This window comes from Engraulis encrasicolus, chromosome 22 (genome assembly GCF_034702125.1).
Source record: "Engraulis encrasicolus isolate BLACKSEA-1 chromosome 22, IST_EnEncr_1.0, whole genome shotgun sequence".
Classification (NCBI taxonomy): Eukaryota; Metazoa; Chordata; class Actinopteri; order Clupeiformes; family Engraulidae; genus Engraulis; species Engraulis encrasicolus.
This window is the reverse complement of record NC_085878.1, coordinates 25066475-25085611: the sequence shown is the minus strand read 5'-3', so window position 1 is coordinate 25085611 and position 19137 is coordinate 25066475. Positions and strand designations below refer to the sequence as shown.

General features: G+C 46.9%; 1 protein-coding gene across 1 annotated transcript in view; it reads left to right on the top strand.

The window, feature by feature from the left end:
* The window catches only part of chsy1 (chondroitin sulfate synthase 1), a 58209-nt gene extending 40269 nt beyond the window's left edge, over window positions 1-17940 (top strand). Inside the window, exons 3-4 of the mRNA XM_063187733.1 lie at window positions 14179-14595; window positions 15039-17940. Coding sequence (XP_063043803.1) covers window positions 14179-14595; window positions 15039-16214 — 1593 coding nt within the window. The 3' untranslated portion in view covers window positions 16215-17940. The remainder of the gene's footprint in view (window positions 1-14178; window positions 14596-15038) is intronic.
* Window positions 17941-19137: the final 1197 nt, after the last annotated feature.

The following is a 19137-nucleotide window of genomic DNA, read 5'->3' as shown; positions in this document are numbered from 1 at the left end:
TACCACATTTGACCAATCAGTTTGTCTGCTTTGCATAGTAAATAGTCCTTAGTGACATAATGTACAGTATCCAGTACACTACCTTTCTCATACAACTAACTTTTCTGTATGTGGACTGCAACTGTATGTGTTGCTCCTCCAACAGTGAGCTGTACAGTAGCAGCTAAGAATAAACATCCTGTTGGCTACTTTCGCCAACATCAACTCTGCTCCTCCATTATGGAATGGAAGACTTTTATAATCCCAATGCTGTGTGTTTTGAAAGTTTTAAAACTACTCTCTTTACTCCAACTCTGTTCTCTATTGTCCAGCCTGGTGGAGGCAGGGGGCAGGTCTCACTCTCGCTCTCTTGCTCTCTCTCTCTCTCTCTCTCTCTCTCTCTCTCTCTCTCTCTCTCTCTCTCTCTCTCTCTCTCTCTCTCTCTCTCTCTCTAGCTCTCTCTCTCGCTCTCTCTCTCGCTCCCCCCCCCCCCCCCCCCCTTCTGCTTTCTGAATCACTTGCGCAGCAAGAATCCATGCCAGCCCTCCTCAGGCACTTTATCGTACATCTACCCCCCAGTCTGAGCTGAGCTCCCGGGGACGCTGGAGCGATATCAGAAGACAAGATATATAACCCCTCAGTATCTATTGTGCAAAAGACCACATCGGCATAAACTAACCCTCAGTATATTTATGCAAAACCCACAGCATAATCTAACCCTCTGTTTTTGCAAAACCCCACACCATAATGTAGCCCTCAGGATCTGCTGCGCTAAAGCCCACATCGGGTGAGGAGAGTGTGTATAAATGCAGGCATGCTAGTGCAGCATGTGGGTAAAGGATGTGCTGCCAGAATTGACTTGAGAGGCCAGTGTTTTGCCAGTGAAGTCGCCCTAATAGGCAAATCACTTTCACTCTGATTAACACTATTCACAGTTATCAATTACAGATGTAGAGTTTTTTTTTCCCTTACCATGAGGCAAAGCAAAAGCTAAGCGCAGAGGCACACAGTGTCCCTGGCTAGGATCTGTGGACATGTGGACTCGCTGCTTTTCTCAGCGCAGTTGCTGGAAACGAAGCGGCCCAGCTTTTTCGAAGAATGACAACTCTGGCCCTTGCGATGCGAGTCGAGAATAGTCATGATGGCGTCATCGTGCCATGGCTGATTAAAGGCATTGGAAAGTGCCAGTTTGTCAGTGCTGTAGCCATACTAGGCCTACCTCATGCAGGGTTATAATAAAGCAGGCGGTCCGGATGAATACTGTGGTGGATTGGCATATAGCTTATGTCGGATATAGCTTATGTGTGCGTTGTCATACACTTCTCACAACAAACGCCCAAACACGGTTGTCAGGTGTTATCCTGCCAACTGTCCATCCTCAATGATTTACTGTCAGATTAACAGATTAATGTATGTTCAACAATTGTTTGTTACTATATCACACGTGGATCAAGTTGTTGTTCAGCAATATTCAAACAGGTTGTGCCACATTGTTAAGTGACATGACGTACAGTAGGGGTGTGTTACAACTCTCATTCACACATCACTCGTGGGGCTTTTGTAAGCTTCAGGAGACAATCCAGTTTAGTAAAAATAACATTTGTTCGTCACGCACTGACCAAAAACGTCCAGTGTGATGCATAAAAACCTGCTGTGCTGAGCTGTCAAAGACAAGGAGGCGTCTGTGGAATATTTTCATCATCCATCAGGAGCACCATTAGATTTACTGTCTGTCTTCTTTCCTCTCCTCTTCTTTCCTCTCCTCCTTTCGTCTATCCCCTTCTTTCCTCTCCTCTCCTCTTATGTGGCTCAGCCGCCCTCTGCCTGGCTGGTGTCTCTTGGTGCCAAGGCTAGAAACCCAACACCACGTGTTAAGGGGACGTGCTGTCAGCAACCGGGGCCTCAGCCTACCCGTCCCTCCCGTCCAGAGACTGCATAATCACTCCGCACTTAGACTAGCGCAGGCTCAGGTCGCATAATAAACATTTTCATTACGCAGTCAGTCAACGGAACGCGTCCCTCGCCTGTTTACTGGCCCCGGTGGTGGTGGTGGTGGTGGTAGTAGTAGTGGGTAGGTTTCTCTACACAATTTAACTACACCAAAATGACCCCAGGGTTCATAAATTACCCCAGTGTTGGTTTCAGGTCTTGTCACCATGTACAGTATGTACAAGTATCGCTTGACCTCAGAAACCAGCTCTATTGTTCATTTGGCCTGACAAACAGACAGGCTGCAGGTCGCTCGCTGCAGAGTTTATTTTGGTTGTGCTGTGTGGGTGTGGGTGTGGGTGTGGGTGTGGGATTGGGGACTAGCCCTGTGTGTTTGGATTGCCTACTATCAGGCAGGAAAAGTGTCACTGTGTCTTATCAGCTTCCTACCATCCAGAGGGCTCAGAGGAGGTGTGTGTGTGTGTGTCAGCGTGTGTGCGCGTGCACCTCTGTGTGCACGTGCCTGTGTCTGTGCTTGCCTCTGTCTGTGCGTGCCTCTGTCTGTGTGTTTGCCTCTTTGTGTGTTTCTGTGTGCGACAGAGAGTGAGACAGAGAGACGGAAAGATACTGCGTGTTTGGTGGGTAGGGTAGCGGGTATTTGATTGTGGTGCTGGGTGGGTAAAGAAGCTTTGGGGGCTGAGGTGACCCCAGCCATGGTGTCATGCTTATCCCAAGGGTGGTGTGCGCCTGCATGTGCGCCTGCGTGTGCGCCTGCGTGTGCGTGTGCGTGTGCGTGTGTATGCTTGCGTGCGTGCTGAGATGGACAGGAGGGCTCTGGGACACAGTGACATGTTCTCTTGCTCCACTGTTGACATTGGCGCGGAATATAAAAACACCAAAGTGGCACAGCACAGGCAGACAAAGGCCACTGAAGGAGATTAGGATTTGATTGATTTCTGTCCCTTTTTTCTTTTTTGTAGCCCTTTCCCCCTCTCTTCGATATAGTAAACCCCCTCTCTATCTTCTCTCATTTCACCCACAGCTGACCTCATCCATACACACACGCACGCAGACACACACACACGCGCACACACACACACGCACGCACGCACACACACACAGGCACATGCACACAGAAGTCAGGGGGGGTGCTGAGGCTGTGCTCAGTCTCCTGCTGTTCTCAAAGGCATCTGTGCCGGCCGAAATCGATATGGGATCGACAGCAAGCCTTTATGAAAAACCAAAGGGCCCTTCAGTCCTCCGCACTAAACTCAGCGTTTCACACATCATTTCATCTCCAGTGCAAATGGAGTTGGTCTGCTTCTCCTTTAGTATATGGAGCCCTCTACTGCCTTCCTCCTCTCTCTTCCTCCTCTACTCCTTCTCTCCTCTCCTCCGTCTCTCCTCTTCTGCTTTTGGGACTTGGGCAAACAGGGTGATATGAGAAGGGCCTTGAATTTTTTATTCATGATGTCGTCGTCGTGTTTTGTAAATATTGAATGAGCCAGGTCACCCTGTTACTTTTTCTTTGTCTCTTGCTTGCTCTCTCGCTTGCTCTCTCATTTGCTCTCTCTCTCTCTCTCTCTCTCTCTCTCTCTCTCTCTCTCTCTCTCTCTCTCTCTCTCTCTCTCTCTCTCTCTCTCTCTCTCTCTCTCTCTCTCTCTCTCTCTCTCTCTCTCTCTCTCTCTCTCTCTCTCTCTCTCTCCCTTCTCCTCTCCTTCTCCTATGTTTTGTTCTCCCTAAAACCAGGCACTGGTTGCAGAATGTGCCACGACTGAGCTGATCTGAGCTGGTGCGATTGGCCGGCTTGAAGTAGGTCATCCAGGGTTTTTGAGCTCTTGTGCTCTGCTTGGCCACAGCCGCACTGGCCTTAGACTGGCTAAGGAAAGCAAGGCTGTGGGTGTGGGTGTGGCGGGTCCAGACTTGGCAATGTCTGGGGTGGAGGATGGAGGATGGTGCTGCCAGGAGCTGTGGAGTTGTGTTGTGTGGTGCGGTGCAGTGCGAGCCACAGTGTCCAGTCCTCCTGCCGGCTTTGCCTTCCTTTCAAGGCCAGGGCCATGCCTCAGGGCCAGGCCCAGCCCCAGCCAGCCGGCCAGTCGGCTTCTACACGTGGACTTCACTGCCAACGTCCACTCCAGTCTCTACTCTACACCCCACTCCACTCAGCTACTCTGTTCTCCTCTGCTCCCCACTCTTCTACACTCTATTCCTCTTCTTTCTTTCTTTCTTTCTTTCTTTCTTTCTTTCTTTCTTTCTTTCTTTCTTTCTTTCTCTCTCTCTCTCTCTCTCTCTCTCTCTCTCTCTCTCTCTCTCTCTCTCTCTCTCTCTCTCTCTGTCTTGCTCTCACTCGCTCACTCTCTGTCTTGCTCTCACTCGCTCACTCTCTCACTTGCGCACTCTCTCTCGCTCTCCTCCTCTTCTGTCTTTCTTTATTTTTGACGAGATTGCGTAAATCACAAGAAAGTTTTGAGCCTTATTAAAAGCCAGTCATTCTGTCTGCCGGTCACACAAGCTACTTTTTCTTCTGATGGGCTTTGTGTCACCCTCTGTCTCTCAGTCACGCATCACTTGCTGTCTGTCTTTGTCTATACAGTGAATGTCATACTATGCCACAGATTAAGGGGGGGGGGAAAGAAAAGTAAAAAAAAAAAATGAAAATGAGAGCCTTTCTTTTTCCCCCTACCCTGGTGCGGCTTCAGACGCAAGTAGCAAAGCAAAAGAGGCATTTTTCACATTCCTGCGCCATCATTGCAGTCATCACACGGCTGTAATTGGAGTAGCGGTTCATATGGCGGCAGCCAGCGATAAGGCTTTCATCACGGAGGGCAGCCGCCAGAGCAGAGCAGAGCAGAGCAGAGCAGGATGGGATGGGAGAGAAGAGGAGGAGGCTAGACTGGAGCATTATCCCCCTACACTGTGAAGGATCTCTCTGTCTGTGGAATGGATCGCTCAACCACACTTCAGTTCTCTTCATTTTCTTCATGTCTCTCTTTCCTCTCCTCTCCTCTCCTCTCCTCCCCTCTCCTCCTCCTCTCCTCCTCCTCTCCTCCTCCTCCTCCTACTCCTTCTCCTACTCCTTCTCCTTCTCCTTCTCCTTCTCCTCTCTCCTTCTCCTTCTCCTTCTCCTTCTCCTTCTCCTTCTCCTCTCTCCTCTCTCCTATCTCCTATCTCCTATCTCCTATCTCCTATCTCCTATCTCCTCTCTCCTTCTCCAAACCTGGACAGCTAGGCAGCTCAGACAGACAGCCAGGCTGGGCCTTGTGCATAACCTAATTTATTCATCAGCTAATTACGACAAGCAGGCTCTGAGAAGAGGCAGTTGTTTGGGGCAAGAAAGAAAAACATGCTGCTGTATGGTGTTAGCACTGTCAGGGTTCCCACACGTCCTGGAAAACCTGGAAAACCTGGAAATTTAGAGATGTGTTTTCAAGTCCTTGAAAGTCCTGGAAATTCACCAAATGTCCTGGAAAAAAAAGATTTGTCCTGGATTTTTTTCCCTTCAATTTTTTCCCGATTTTGTTTGTGGTATAATTTTTACTCTTCTCCGAGTCTAGACATGACGATTCAATTTATATCCACCTATTGAATGCATTATTGTCCACACACACACACACACACACAGTTTGGTCAGGTTGCCATCTTTGATTGCACTTATACACAGTCATATTCTTTGACTCAGTGTTGCCAAAAGTCGCTAGAAGTCGCTAGTTGGCTTGCTGAAAAGTCGCTAGCTGATATCATGGCGTTATATATCTCTCGAAAACCTGCTTACGGTCATAATAGGCCTACAAATAGGCAGTGCTAGCACTTCCTTACAAAAAATTGTACTGCTATCTTTTTTGGAGATCAGAGCTTTCAGTCTCACTAGCCACTTTGAAAGCTAGTTTGATCTTTGGTGTGACAAATCACAGTAGTCGCATCAATTGTTTGTATGCAAGAATATTCCAGGGAAAAAGAAACTGGCAACAAAACTGGCTTGCAGAAAGACAGAAACCACTGCCCACAATGGTTGGTGAGCAAAAAAGTCAAAGTCAAGTCTTGTGGAGAATGCATTTAAATCCAAGTACACTAATTTTTGCGATAAGAGAGAGACTATTAAGGTATTCATTTCTGAGATAATGTGACATTAATGTGAGTTTACATTGCACTTTCATTTAATTCCGAATAAACTTTTTGTGGATCAGAAAGCATTTCAATTGAACAGAGGCTGCACATGCTGGGCTTGCGAAATTTGACATAGGGGTGTGGTCGCCAAGCTCCAGCAGATTCCTACTAGCGGGACAGCTGGTGATCTTCAACCGCAACCCAGGTCAATACCTTTGGACAAAGAATATAGAATGGATAAGAACGCTTATTCGCAGGAAATTGCATTGGCCACGGGTGTAGTACAGGGGCGTAGCCCGGGGACACCATGCGCAGTGGATGCAAGGCCATGATCGATAAAAATGGTGACATTGGAAACTCCGCTATTTGAATTGCATTGTGGGTGCGAGGAGCTGCTGCTAGTTCCGGCCCGGTCAAAATAGGATGTCCTGTCGTGAATGTTCAGTTTGTGGTTAAATTCACTACAGCTGTCAGTCAGCCTTGATTACAGCGGACACAAATTCATTATGTCCTATGACCTGTTCCACACTCCAGCCTTGGCAGTAGTGGCATTGCATTCTACCTTGCCGCCAGTACTAAGCAAATAATCTACATTGGATAAGAAGTATCACTCAATGGAAAATGCATTGGGTTAGGTGTAGTCCGAGGACATTGCTTAAAGACACTGTGCTCATGGTCAGTGGGTGCAACGCCATAATGGATAAAATCTGAACTCTGTAACTTCGCAAAATTGGTCAAGAGAGGAGATCCAGTTGTCAGTGTTTAATGTAATCCCTCCTATCACTAGTCTCATTAGTACTTACTGCAGAAGAAGAAAGTGACTCCCTTTGCGGCCATGTCATACTATGCTCTTTGGACGTACCCTCTTCCCTAACACACTGTACTCATTAATTACAACTTATTTCAACCTTAAAGTCACATTGTCTCTAAAATGCATTGTGTGTCGCTGTGTATGTCCAAATTGTGGGTCCGACGGATGAAATATCCGTCCTGAATTATCCAAAAATAGTCCTGGAAATGTCCTGGAAATATCCTGGAAAATGATTTTTGAAAAAGAGTGGGAACCCTGCTCTGTGTCCAGACGAGAGGGAGTGTCATGGAGAAAGATAAAGTGTCAAGGAGAGAGAGAGAGAACGAGGAAAACAACACTGAAAACAAGCGGTGTCAAAGAGAGGGGGAGAGACAGAGAGTGAGACTGTGTGTGTGCTGCAAAGTGTGTGTGAGAGAGAAAGTCAGAGAGATAGAGAGTGAGTTGATGTGGGAAAGTGAAAAAGGGATAGAACTAGTCCAGACTTATTTATTTTTGCAAGTGAGTTAGCTTAAACACAACGCAGAGCATTCATCCTTCAATTTTTATTGGAGAAGAGAATTTTGGAAACGTACAAAATCTGCATCTGCAGTGCAGTGCGCTGCAGTGTGTGTGTGAGAGACAAAGTCAGAAAGAGAGAGTGAGTTGACGTGGGAAAGTGACAAAGGGATAGAACTAGTCAGTCACTCACAGACACATAGAGGGAGTGCTGGGGACATGTTGGTCCAGTTGCCATATTCTCCACTTGTCCCCAGCTTGATGAATGGCCCTTGACGCAGGCTTGCTGGTGTGGGACTGCAGGATACTCACTCTCCCAGCTGAAATATTTATCTACGCTCAACTGTGTTGCATAACAGACACTTGTGTTTTATTAAGGGTGTGTGGCTTGCTCGTTCTTTTTTCTTTCTTAGGTTTAAATTACATGCCAGCTCTTAACTACAGTTAGGCCTCTATTGTTTGACGCAACGAATAAGTTGCACTACCTTTTAAAATATAATTTCTCCCTTTTGTAATGTTCCTTTCGGTTCTCAAGGCAATCACCTGTTTTAATGTTCTGTGACGGTTCCCATCTGAGGTTAGTGTAGCAGCAGACCTGCTATTACAATTTCCAGTCATTAAACACAAATGCCACAAAAGGTCGATCCATCCCCTGTCCCCTCAGTCACAACGTCCTTTATGTACAATACAAAGACACCCTCATTATGGACACAGCAGCCATTGCAATACTGTGTGAACACACACCGTGATGCACTGCACCGCTCCCACCCAGAAGCCAATGATGGTGTAATCGTTAGCTTTTCATTAAAAGGTAATCTCCTGCCCTGGGTCTTGATGAAGTACAGTAACTCGAGTCCTCATGCCATCTCAGGAAGGCACACAAAGGGTCAGTCAGTCCCCTCCAAGATCAGCCTCCAGTCTCCAGCCTCCAGTCTCCAGTCTCTAGCCCTATAGCACTGCTCCTGACCCCTGTACAGGCACAGCAACTACACTGAGGGAGAAAATTAAGCACAGCTGGCTAAATCTCAATACACAGTAATCACATGCATACATACGGTCACACAAAGTGCATCACCCATACCACCACCACCATCACCCATAACTTCAAAATGAAGCCCAGCTGGGCTAATACAAATGCGCGCACTGTTCATAGTCAGTCCATGCTGTTCAAAATTCATCGTCACCCATTCCTCCTCCACATTTCACACATTTCACAACAACATATCTGTTGAGATTATTATTAGGTCATATTGTCCACAGGGTTTTATTGTAAGCCATTGTACGGGTTCTTCGGCCTTGTGTGGTGCTGTGTGGTGCCGTGTAGTTTATTCATGTACTGTAGTCTCCCCATAGTCACTGGAGGAGCTCCCCCTAGCCTGCATCACTGCTGTTCACACACATTTATGTCTCTGATTCAGAGCCATCACGGTCAAGTTTTCCAAAGAGTTTAAAACTGAAAGCAACTGGGGCTTGTTCTTGAAACTCGTGTAGTCAGTCACTGTAGTCACCCCCACCCCGCTACCCCCCATTCCCTTTTCCTTGTTTCTCCATTACGCCGCTATTGTACTGCCTACACACTACACAGCTACTGCCACTGCTGTATCTTCAGGAGGGATGGTACATCTTTGCTGCTTTCAGAGATTATAAATGTCAAAAAAAGTTTTCTATAAACATGACAAGTGGTACTTTTTCCTCTGCCTTGTTGTTGTCTCTCCACTGAACTGTGAGGCGCTGCGTCTAAACGTCGTCAGCTGACCTTGTACTGTAGTGAAGAGGCTAGGCCACTGCTTCATTTTTTTCTTTTTTCCCCCCTCTTCTCACGCCGCTTTCTCAGCACTGCGAGGTCTGTGAAGGCGTGCATGTCAACACAGGCCCAGGCATCCTCCCGTTTGACTGTTCACCGTCCTGGCGGTCTGTCAGAGCGCTCTTATTTACGCCTACCGGCTCCTCGTTTGGCAGCCACCTGGAACCTCTCTCTAGAGAGACCCATAGCAGCGAGGATGAGAGCATGGAGCGTGAATGAAATGGTTCACAAAGAGAAGCAGAAACGACTCTTCATGTCCTACAATGTAGTCCATAGAGTGCAATAATGAATAGGAATATAGTGGAGTTTCCCCTCCACAGAGTCTGTAGCCGTTAGGAAGACGGCACACGGATACAAGGATAGTGTATTGGTCCCACGCATAAGCTTAGAGCCCCTTTCCGTGAAGCATGTAACTTAGTGAAATGAATTAGTAAGGAGCGTAACTTAATCTGTCATGGGAAGGAGATTCAAACAGCTTTAAAGCCATGCCAAGTAGCCTAGTTTTTGTCATCGGTTGCTCAGCAGGTTTGAAGAGTAATTTTCGCTCTTCGAGACCTATAGAGATTCACTCCACCCCGCTAAGCTTAGTACAGTGATGAACTGTAGAGAGTTCAAACGGTTCCTTTGGCTTCATCCCTTTTGTTGAATCAATTTTGGAAACATTTTAACGGCGGGGGAAAAAAAACCTACTCGGCCTTCCATTAATATCAACCCTTTTAGTCTATTTTTAGAGAGTGTACATTAATAAACATGATTGATTATGTATTACCAATACCAATGATGGCGAATGGGCTTTGGATAGCTCAGACATCCACAGTGGGATGGTGCATTGCAGACAGGGCATCGATCCATTTGTGATAGTGCCACCGTGCTGCTCTTCTCTTTCCCATCACATTCATGCAGTACTAGCTTTTAATATCCTGCGTTTTGCGGAGCGCTCTTCATATCCTGGTTGTGTGCTATGGCTGGCCTGGCTGCCGCCTAGTCCGTTTGCCCGTCCCAGGCCTCTGCTGCCCTCAGGCCTCAGCCTGTGTGAATGTTGTTTGTTTTTTGAGCTACCTCAGTCTTCAAGAATCTAGACAGCTATCTGTTTTTTGTTTTTTTATTTCTGAGGAAAAAGATGTGTTCGGAAGGATACCTCCGATCTCACTTGAGGCGTTACAAGGTTTTCATAAAGGGATTTGAGATAGGGATACATACCTTTTTGATAACAGCCAGCCTCTCAGTGGGTCAGCTGACTTTGCTATGCAAGTTCAGCCATTGTTAGTTCATGCTGTTGGCTGTACATCGAAAATGAGAAAATAAATAAAAAGAAACCATACAAAGGACTGCTTCTTCTTGGGCAGTAGACATGAGCACACAGAAAGAACACGAGGATGAAAATCGGTTCGTTCTATACTATTTATAGATGTGAGAAATGGATTTCAGAGGATACCCCTCTTGTCATCTCTCATTACAATGTCAGAAGTTTTTCTCTCTCTCTGAGGTCTCATGCTCTGTGTCTGTGAAGAATCCACCGTGCCATGGAAAATAAGCTAAATCGCTACATACAGTAGTCTTATAAAATCTAACATGAGCCTCTCGACTGGGGAATAATGCGTTCCCCCCCTGCCTGTGTCGGCATCCCATCCAGTCCCTTTGTGTGTGTTTGTTGCATCACATCAGAGTTGGCCAAATGATTTCCAGTTGGTACTAAGCTATTGTGCTCTATTGCATCCCTGGGCCTTGTCCAACACCCCAAGAGGAAGAGGGTACAATTCATCTGGTTCTCCACACATTACCAGTGGCCTGCCTGCCTGCCTGTGTCCCATGCTGAGTTCCTAGGACGTATATGGGTTAAAGAGGGAGGGTGGTGATGGTGGGGGGGGAGTGCTCCTAGTGGCTAATTTCCAAATCCCCAAAACCACAATGTGGTCCTTCCCTCTCCAAATGGAGCACAATGAAAAGCTCTTTTCATAAACCCCCTCGGCGATAATCTTGTGACGGACAGCTTCCCTGTTGTTTCTGGCAGTCTTATATAAAAGTGATTAGGCGCTGCCGGGTTGTGGTGCATTATAAGGGTAATGTGTGCAGAGCTGCGTTTGGCATAATGGTGTCTCTGCGTTTGCTGTTTTGCTGGCCACAAGTGCTGGGCTCCAGCAGGCCAGGCAGTGCAGTGCCACGCGTCAGCAGGCATAGGCATGGAACAACTCTCCTCTCTCCTCTCCTCTCCTCTCCTCTTCTCTCCTCCCCTCCACTGGCCTAGTTCCTGATGTGCATGGATATCCCCCCTCCACCCCAAACTCTCCCTTTCTCTCTCTATTTCCCGCTACCTCTTCCCCATCCTCTACCTCTCTCTTTCTGTTACTCAACCCTTCTCTCTCTACTACTTTTTTTCTTTTTCTCGCTCTACCTCTCTTTCTTTTTCTCTGTCTCTATCGCTCTCTACCCCTCTATCTATCCTCTACTCCTCTCTCTCTCTCTCTCTCTCTCTCTCTCTCTCTCTCTCTCTCTCCCTCTCTCTTTCTCTCTCTCTCCCTCTCTCCCTCTCTGCTCTGATCGATGGCATGGTAGTGCTGAGTGCTGACTCAGCAGAAACTGGGCTAATGTCCCTTGACAGTAATTCACAGCCATGTGCACATGCAAGTGTAACACACTCACACACACACACACACACACACGCACACACACACACACATACGCACACACACACACGCACACACACACACACACACGCACGCGCACACACACACACACACACACACACACACACACACACACACTGTAAGTTACACGTCGTACACACTTGGACAGTAACAGAGAATGGGGAGAAATGGTGGAACTTGCCGATGGCTCTGCAAGCATCACTTAACTGTTTGCGACAGATATTTCGCCTCCTCCAGCACATTATGGAGCCCAGAAATGTTATTCTCGTTTTTTGATCACTGCAGTCCAGTCCACTGGCTCAGCTGTGCTTATTCTGAGTCATAAATCAACACACACACACACACACACACACACACACACACACACACACACACACACACACACACACACACACACACACACACACACACACACACACACACACACACACACACAGAAGAGGAACTGGCTCAGGCCTACAGGCCAACGTGACACAGCGTGTTTGGCCTCTTTAAAAAAAAAAAAAAACCAGGAACTGCCCAGCGCCACAACTGTCTTCATCTCTGTGAACATCTGTCCTTGGGTTCATGTAGATCATAAAGGCCGTCTACAAGTTGTTTGGAATGAGCAGGTTGAGGGCTATATTATCCGTGGCTGTTGAGTGATATATCGTCTGTGTAGTTGTGAGTTATGGCCTGGTGTGTTGCCATGGTGTGTGAAACGAACACGTGACCTGACCAAACTGTTTTTTTATCTTTTATCTGCACCATCTTTAAAAAAGGAAAAAAAAACTTCAGTACTTTGAGCTGGCATGGCATGAGTGTAGCAGTCTGCAAGCTGTTTTAGCTGTTGTTGCATACCAGAAGAGGGAAGTACACCTCAAGGCAAAAGGCTGAACATGACTTCAATTAATTCGACGACATGATTTAACCCAGTCAGCTCATAGAAGAGCTCATCTGACACCCAGCACTTTGCTGCTTTCTCTGGGGTTTAAGTCAGACTCCCGACACCCTGAAACCCCCCATTGTAGACACAGATTAGCCTGTCTTAGACACAGAGCAGCCCTCTCCTTTACCCAGCTCTCCATGGCACTGTCTTATCTCCCTACTCCAAGTACCCCATTTTGCCTTGCTGTAATGTGTTTGTGTAAGCTTAAGAATCCTGCTAACAGACAATGGTATCAGGGGTAGAAACTGTTAAAAAAGTTCCCTCAGTGCAAACTTACGTATGCATTGGCAGTTTTGGCTCACCCGGTTGGTGTACTCTTAGCCAGATTTATGATCGTCGCCTTTATCCGCTGTTTGCTATTTGATAACGGGGGTTTCTCTGTTTGTACAGTTACAGTTTGACAAATTGTCTGGTGTTTTTCATCAGATAAGGACTGAAATGACATTATCACCGGAAGCATGCTCAAAACAATGGGATTTATTATCTTGTTTCTGTTTAACCTTTTTTGGGAAGGTTTTCCCACCCCAAATACAAGCCATAATACACTTGTAAACGATGAACTCACTCTCGTCATGAACCTCATCCGACCTCTCGGTCTTTCTGCCTTTTTACTTTTTAACCTCAATTAGCAGAGAGCATTATTAATGTCGTGCCGGGTCAGTGACTCTGAACAAACCATCATCCTCATCATAGTAATGAGTTGAAAGTCATTACAATGCAGAAGCAATAGCAGTTGTAGTAGCATGGGTCAGGTGATTACTGGAGCCCTGATGGCACCTTGGCGTCTTTCCCCTATTCCATCTTCTCAGCTGGACATGGGGATGTTCTATGGTCAGCCTGACCTGTCTGCTGTGGTTGGCATTTATTGGCATGGCTCTCGGCCAGCACAGCATGTTATTAGTCTCCACTTGAAGCCCACTGAGACACCCAGCAGCGTTTTTGTTTTCAGAACCATCTGGACTGTCAGGCATTTCAGGCAGTGTTTTATGAACTGATCTGAACTTGGGTGCATTTCTCGAAACCATTGTTGCTAACTATGTTATCTACTTTGTTGTTTGCCATGCAATTTCCCATTGACAACTACCCAAGTTGCTAACTGGCTAACAACTACGCTTTCCAGAAACGCACCCTTGAACTGAATTGAACTTGACTGGGTAAAACAGTGTGTGCACCATGATACTGCGATTGACCTTTCTGTCATGACTCGACAGAATAGGAAATGGTTCCCGCAGGGCATGAACACTAATTAGATAGTGTTGGTGTTGCTGATTGATATTGTCTTTTCCTTCAAACGTGTGTCATGCTGTAATAACATTGTAACATTTTTGTCTTCAATCTTGTTTTCATGTCGTGTTGCATTGTAACATCTATTCCTTCAAACTTGTGTTTGCACGTTGTGCTGTTGCGTACATAGTTTGCCAGTCTACAAAACATTTCACTCATCCCGTTGTTTGTTTTTTGTTTCTTCCTCTTCACTATCCAGATGCAGCAGCTGTTCTACGAGAACTACGAGCCTAACAAAAAGGGCTACATCCGCGACCTGCACAACAGCAAGATCCACAAGGCCATCACGCTGCACCCCAATAAGAACCCTCCCTACCAGTACCGGCTGCACAGCTACATGCTGAGCCGCAAGATCGCCGAGCTGCGCCACCGCACCGTGCAGCTGCACCGCGAGATCGTCCAGATGAGCCGGCTGACCAACGGCGAGGTCCGCAAGGAGGACGTGCAGCTGGGCATGGCGCCCTCCTTCATGCGCTTCCACCCGCGCCAGCGCGAGGACGTGCTGGAGTGGGAGTTCCTGACGGGCAAGTACATCTTCACCTCGGCCGACGGCCAGCCGCCACGCCGCGGCATGGACGCCTCGCAGAAGCTGGCTCTCGACGACATCGTCATGCAGGTGAGGGAGCTTGTAGCACTCATTTATATTGATTTAAAGGTGTAATGTGTTTAGCACTTTCTTTCCAGAATTCATGCTACCCATTTACAAATATTACCTTTTTCATGAATACTTACTACCACCATCAAATTCAGTATTGATTGTGTATCATTGTGACTGGGAAAATTGCACTTTTCATACATCAAAAGGTGGATCTTCTCCATTCCGCCATTTGTAATTTCCAGAAATGAACTAGACATTTTGGCTCTAAAACTCACTATACTTTGGTTATACTAGTAAATATTAGTGTATTATTTAGCAAATATTCATGAAAAGATTCAATTTGGCAATAGGCAGCACAGTTTCAATTAGCAACATAGTTGCAATACCTAAGTGTAACGGAATAACCCAGAAATCCTTCGTCATTATACATACTAATGTACTGTAATGTCAATATCTTGCAGGTGATGGAGATGATCAACGCCAACGCCAAGACGCGCGGCCGCGTGATCGACTTCAAGGAGATCCAGTACGGCTACCGGCGCGTCAACCCCATGTATGGCGCCGAGTACGTCCTGGACCTGCTGCTGCTCTACAAGAAGCACAAGGGCAAGAGCATGACGGTGCCGGTGCGGCGCCACGCCTACCTGCAGCAAACCTTCAGCAAGATCCAGTTCCGCGAGGAGGACGAGGAGATGGACGCCAAGGACCTGGCCAACCGGATCAACCGCGAGTCCGACTCGCTCTCCTTCCTCTCCAACTCGCTCAAGATGCTGGTGCCCTTCAAACTGGGCGGCTCGGGCTCGGAGAGTCGCGAGCCCAAGGAGGAGCGTATCAACATCCTGGTGCCGCTGTCGGGCCGCTACGAGATCTTCGTGCGTTTCATGGCCAACTTTGAGAGGGTGTGCCTCATCCCCAACCAGAACGTCAAGCTGCTCGTCCTGCTCTTCACCACGGATAACATCACGGAGCGCGTGCGGCAGGTGGAGCTGATGCGCGAGTACCATGTGCGGTACCCGCGCTCCGACCTGGAGATCAAGCCCGTGACGGGGCCCTTCTCGCGCGCGCTGGCCCTGGAGGTGGGCTCGGCCCACTTCACCAACGACTCGCTGCTTTTCTACTGCGACGTGGACCTGCTCTTCACCGCCGACTACCTGAAGCGTTGCCGCGACAACACGGCGCTGGGCCAGCAGACCTACTTCCCCATCATCTTCAGCCAGTACGACCCCAAGGTGGTCTACGCCGGCAAGGTGCCCAGCGACAACCACTACGTCTTCACGGCCAAGACGGGCCTGTGGCGACACTACGGCTACGGCATCGTGTGCGTGCACAAGGGCGACCTCCTGAGGGCGGGAGGCTTCGACGTCTCCATACAGGGCTGGGGCCTGGAGGACGTGGACCTCTTTAACAAGTTTGTGCAGTCGGGGCTCAAGCAGTTCCGCAGCGTGGACACGGGCATCGTGCACGTGCACCACCCCGTCATATGCGACCCCAACCTGGAGCCCAAGCAGTACAAGATGTGCCTGGGCTCCAAGGCCTCGTCGCACGCCTCCACACAGCAGCTGGCTGAACTGTGGTTTGAGAAGAACGATCACGGCTTCCGCAAGCTGCCAGACAATGGCTCCTCCAGGACAGAGTGATCTGGCCGCGGGACTAGAGAAGGGCCTGATCCGTTCATTCCTCCAAAATGGTGTTTCTTTCTTTTAAGAAAAAAAAACAAAAAATAAAAAAAACTACCTAATTTATTTTTACAGAAGAGACTTAAACGTGGATATATTTTGGAAATCGCTGAAAAAGAAAATAAACACACACACACCGACATTCACAAACTTGAGCACATCATCAAAAGAAAAAACAAAAAAGACTTTTTTTTTTAACGATGCTGAACAATTTTTGTAACAATGCTGAAAAAACATTGAAAAAGAAGACTGTCGATGTAAGTGGGACTTACAACAAACGCATTAAAAGTGGTTTGTTTTTTTATTGATCAATGAAAATCAGTTCAGACAGCAAAATGGGTTGTTTGACACTGATATCAAAGTCTGATTTTTTTAAAACACGTGAGAGATGACCTTTAGGCGTTAATCCTAGAAGGGCTGTTGATTTTGAGCCGTGGTATTGGGTTTTAATGTATTTTTCATTTGTGAATGTTTACAGAGAGATACATGAACAAATAGTCTAATTTTAGGGGAGGGGGGGACAAATCACAACGTTTAACTTTATCATTAAGGGTCTATTTGTTTTTATATGGTTTTGGAAAAATTGGAAATAACACTGTTTTTTTCATGGACTTAGATTCTGTTTTACTATTTTACTTTTGTGAACAAAACTGCTGGATTTTACTATCTTGGATTCCTTTTTTTGTTTTCTCTGTCTAATTTATTTTAATATGCAGTCTTGTTTTACAGTACTTGACCGAGAATATGTATATTAGAAAGATTGTATTACCATCTCAGTCATGGCTAGCTTTTTTGTCTCTCTCAAATTAATTTGATTTACCAAAGACCTTTTGCACAGTTGCTGTAGATGTGGTTATACGAGTGAGTGTGTGCCTGTGCTACCATTTGTCTGTCTGTCTGTTTGTGTCGTTTGTCTGTGTTGTATGTGAGTCTGATTGTGGGTACGCTATTCTATGGATGGGGGCGGGGGGTGTCTCTGCGTGTGTCTCTGTGTGTGTGTGTGTATGTGTGTGTGTGTGCGCGTGTGTGTGTGCGCGTGTGTGTGTGCGTGTGTGCGTGCGAGCTGAGGAGCAGGTGTGATTAACTTGTACTGTACGAGGAGTGTGAAGTGGCAATGCCTCATGGTCCTCTCAGAATGGCTGTACATACAAACTCCTCATTCTGATTCTGAGGTCTGATTGCTTTTATGAAGCCGATGATTTTTTAAAAAAACAAATTGTATTTCCATGTATTCCATTTTACTTAGTTTTTTTTCAAAGAAATCAGTTTGTTTTTGTTTCTGCTGGTTTGTATGTCCACTCTGCCACAGTTTTCCTTTTCGAAAAATGGTGGGGGTACGACTGTGTGTATGTACTGTGTGTATATGTGTGTGGACCAGCCATCTTCTGTAGTCCTGGCCCCAGCTGCTCCAGCCTGCTCTTCAGTGCTAGTCTCCTCCATCCATCCATCCATCCACGCACCCTGCTCCTCCCTGCACCTCCCTGCACCTCCCTTTGCCTCCCCACTCTACCTCCCTGTGGGGGGAAGAAAATGTGGCTGGCTCCCCCAACCGTTACGTTCGTTTGGTCTTTGGATTTAGTTGCTCTCTTGATCTCATCTCTGTCTGTCTTTTTCTGTGGGGATTTGTTTGTTTTTTGTTTGTTTCTTTTTTTGTATTTTTATTTTGATCTTTATGAACCCTGTTCTTCATGGGAAAAGTTTTATATTTAAGTAATAAATTTAAAAAAAGAAAAAAAAAACTGCTTAGTTTGTGTTATTGATCTTTTTGAAGGGTCTTCTGTCTCGCCGCCTCAAGATGTTCTTCGGAAAGTCTATTACTTAATTCATCATAAGGGGCCTCAGAAGCCTATTGCACAAATACAGCGTGGTATTTCATATACCTCTGATTCAGCCAAGCACCACACAGCATTCACATGCAAAACGGGTGACTGTGCTGAATATGATAGTCTACCGCTCACCATGCACTCTACCTGCATCTTGCCAATCACAACAGCCAATGAAATGAGCCATACATGTGGCTACTGCATTAACAAGGCACGAAGTAGTGGGATATAGGAGTATAGGAGATCAGTTTTAACTACAGTTTAATGGAACATTTCAAATGATGCCTGACTTGTTCTCTGAGAGAGAGAGAGAGAGAAAACGGCTATTTAAGAAGAGCTTCAGGTAGCTCATGACATTTTGGTTTGGTGCTTGACTCTGCTCTCTCTCTATCTCTCTCGCTCTCTCTCTTTCTTTCTCTTTGTAGCAGCTGTTTCCAGAGCAGAAATGGTGAGTGGAGGAGGGGGGGGTGCGGGTCAGAAATGGTCTACCTAAAGGCAGCCTGTTTTTTTTGTTTTTTTCGTTTTTAACCAGAGAAACATTCCTTGCAATTACTTGAGGCCCAGGCCGCGGCCAACAAGCATCACCTTTTTTAAGAGTGCAAAGGCTCTCGATTAGTTTACACACCAGGCCTCACGTCTCTCTGTGGCCTCGTGGGTAAATATGTACTGATGGGTGTGTGGCTTTGGAGCCCAATCATGGGATGGAGAACTGAATTGCACACCTATGGATTCTCCTCTGGTATGGCCGGGCATGGCAAGGGAAGTCGACAAGGAGGGGGGGGGTGGGGGGTGTTGATATGGTACCATCGTGCCGCACTGCCCCCTGCACGGGTGAGGCATAATTGCAATTTCGTTGTGTGCAGTGAGCACTGTGTGCTGGGTAGTGCTGTCTCACAATGACAATGGGAATTGGAGTTTTCCAGTTGGACTTGCCTTTCACACTCTCACTCATAAGTGAATGTCTGACTATTTCCAATCCCAGTACAAATAGTACAATACTAAGTTTTTTTCAGGTGTCCCAGGCACAGGGACGGGGCATGGGGATGCAGGATGGTATGCAT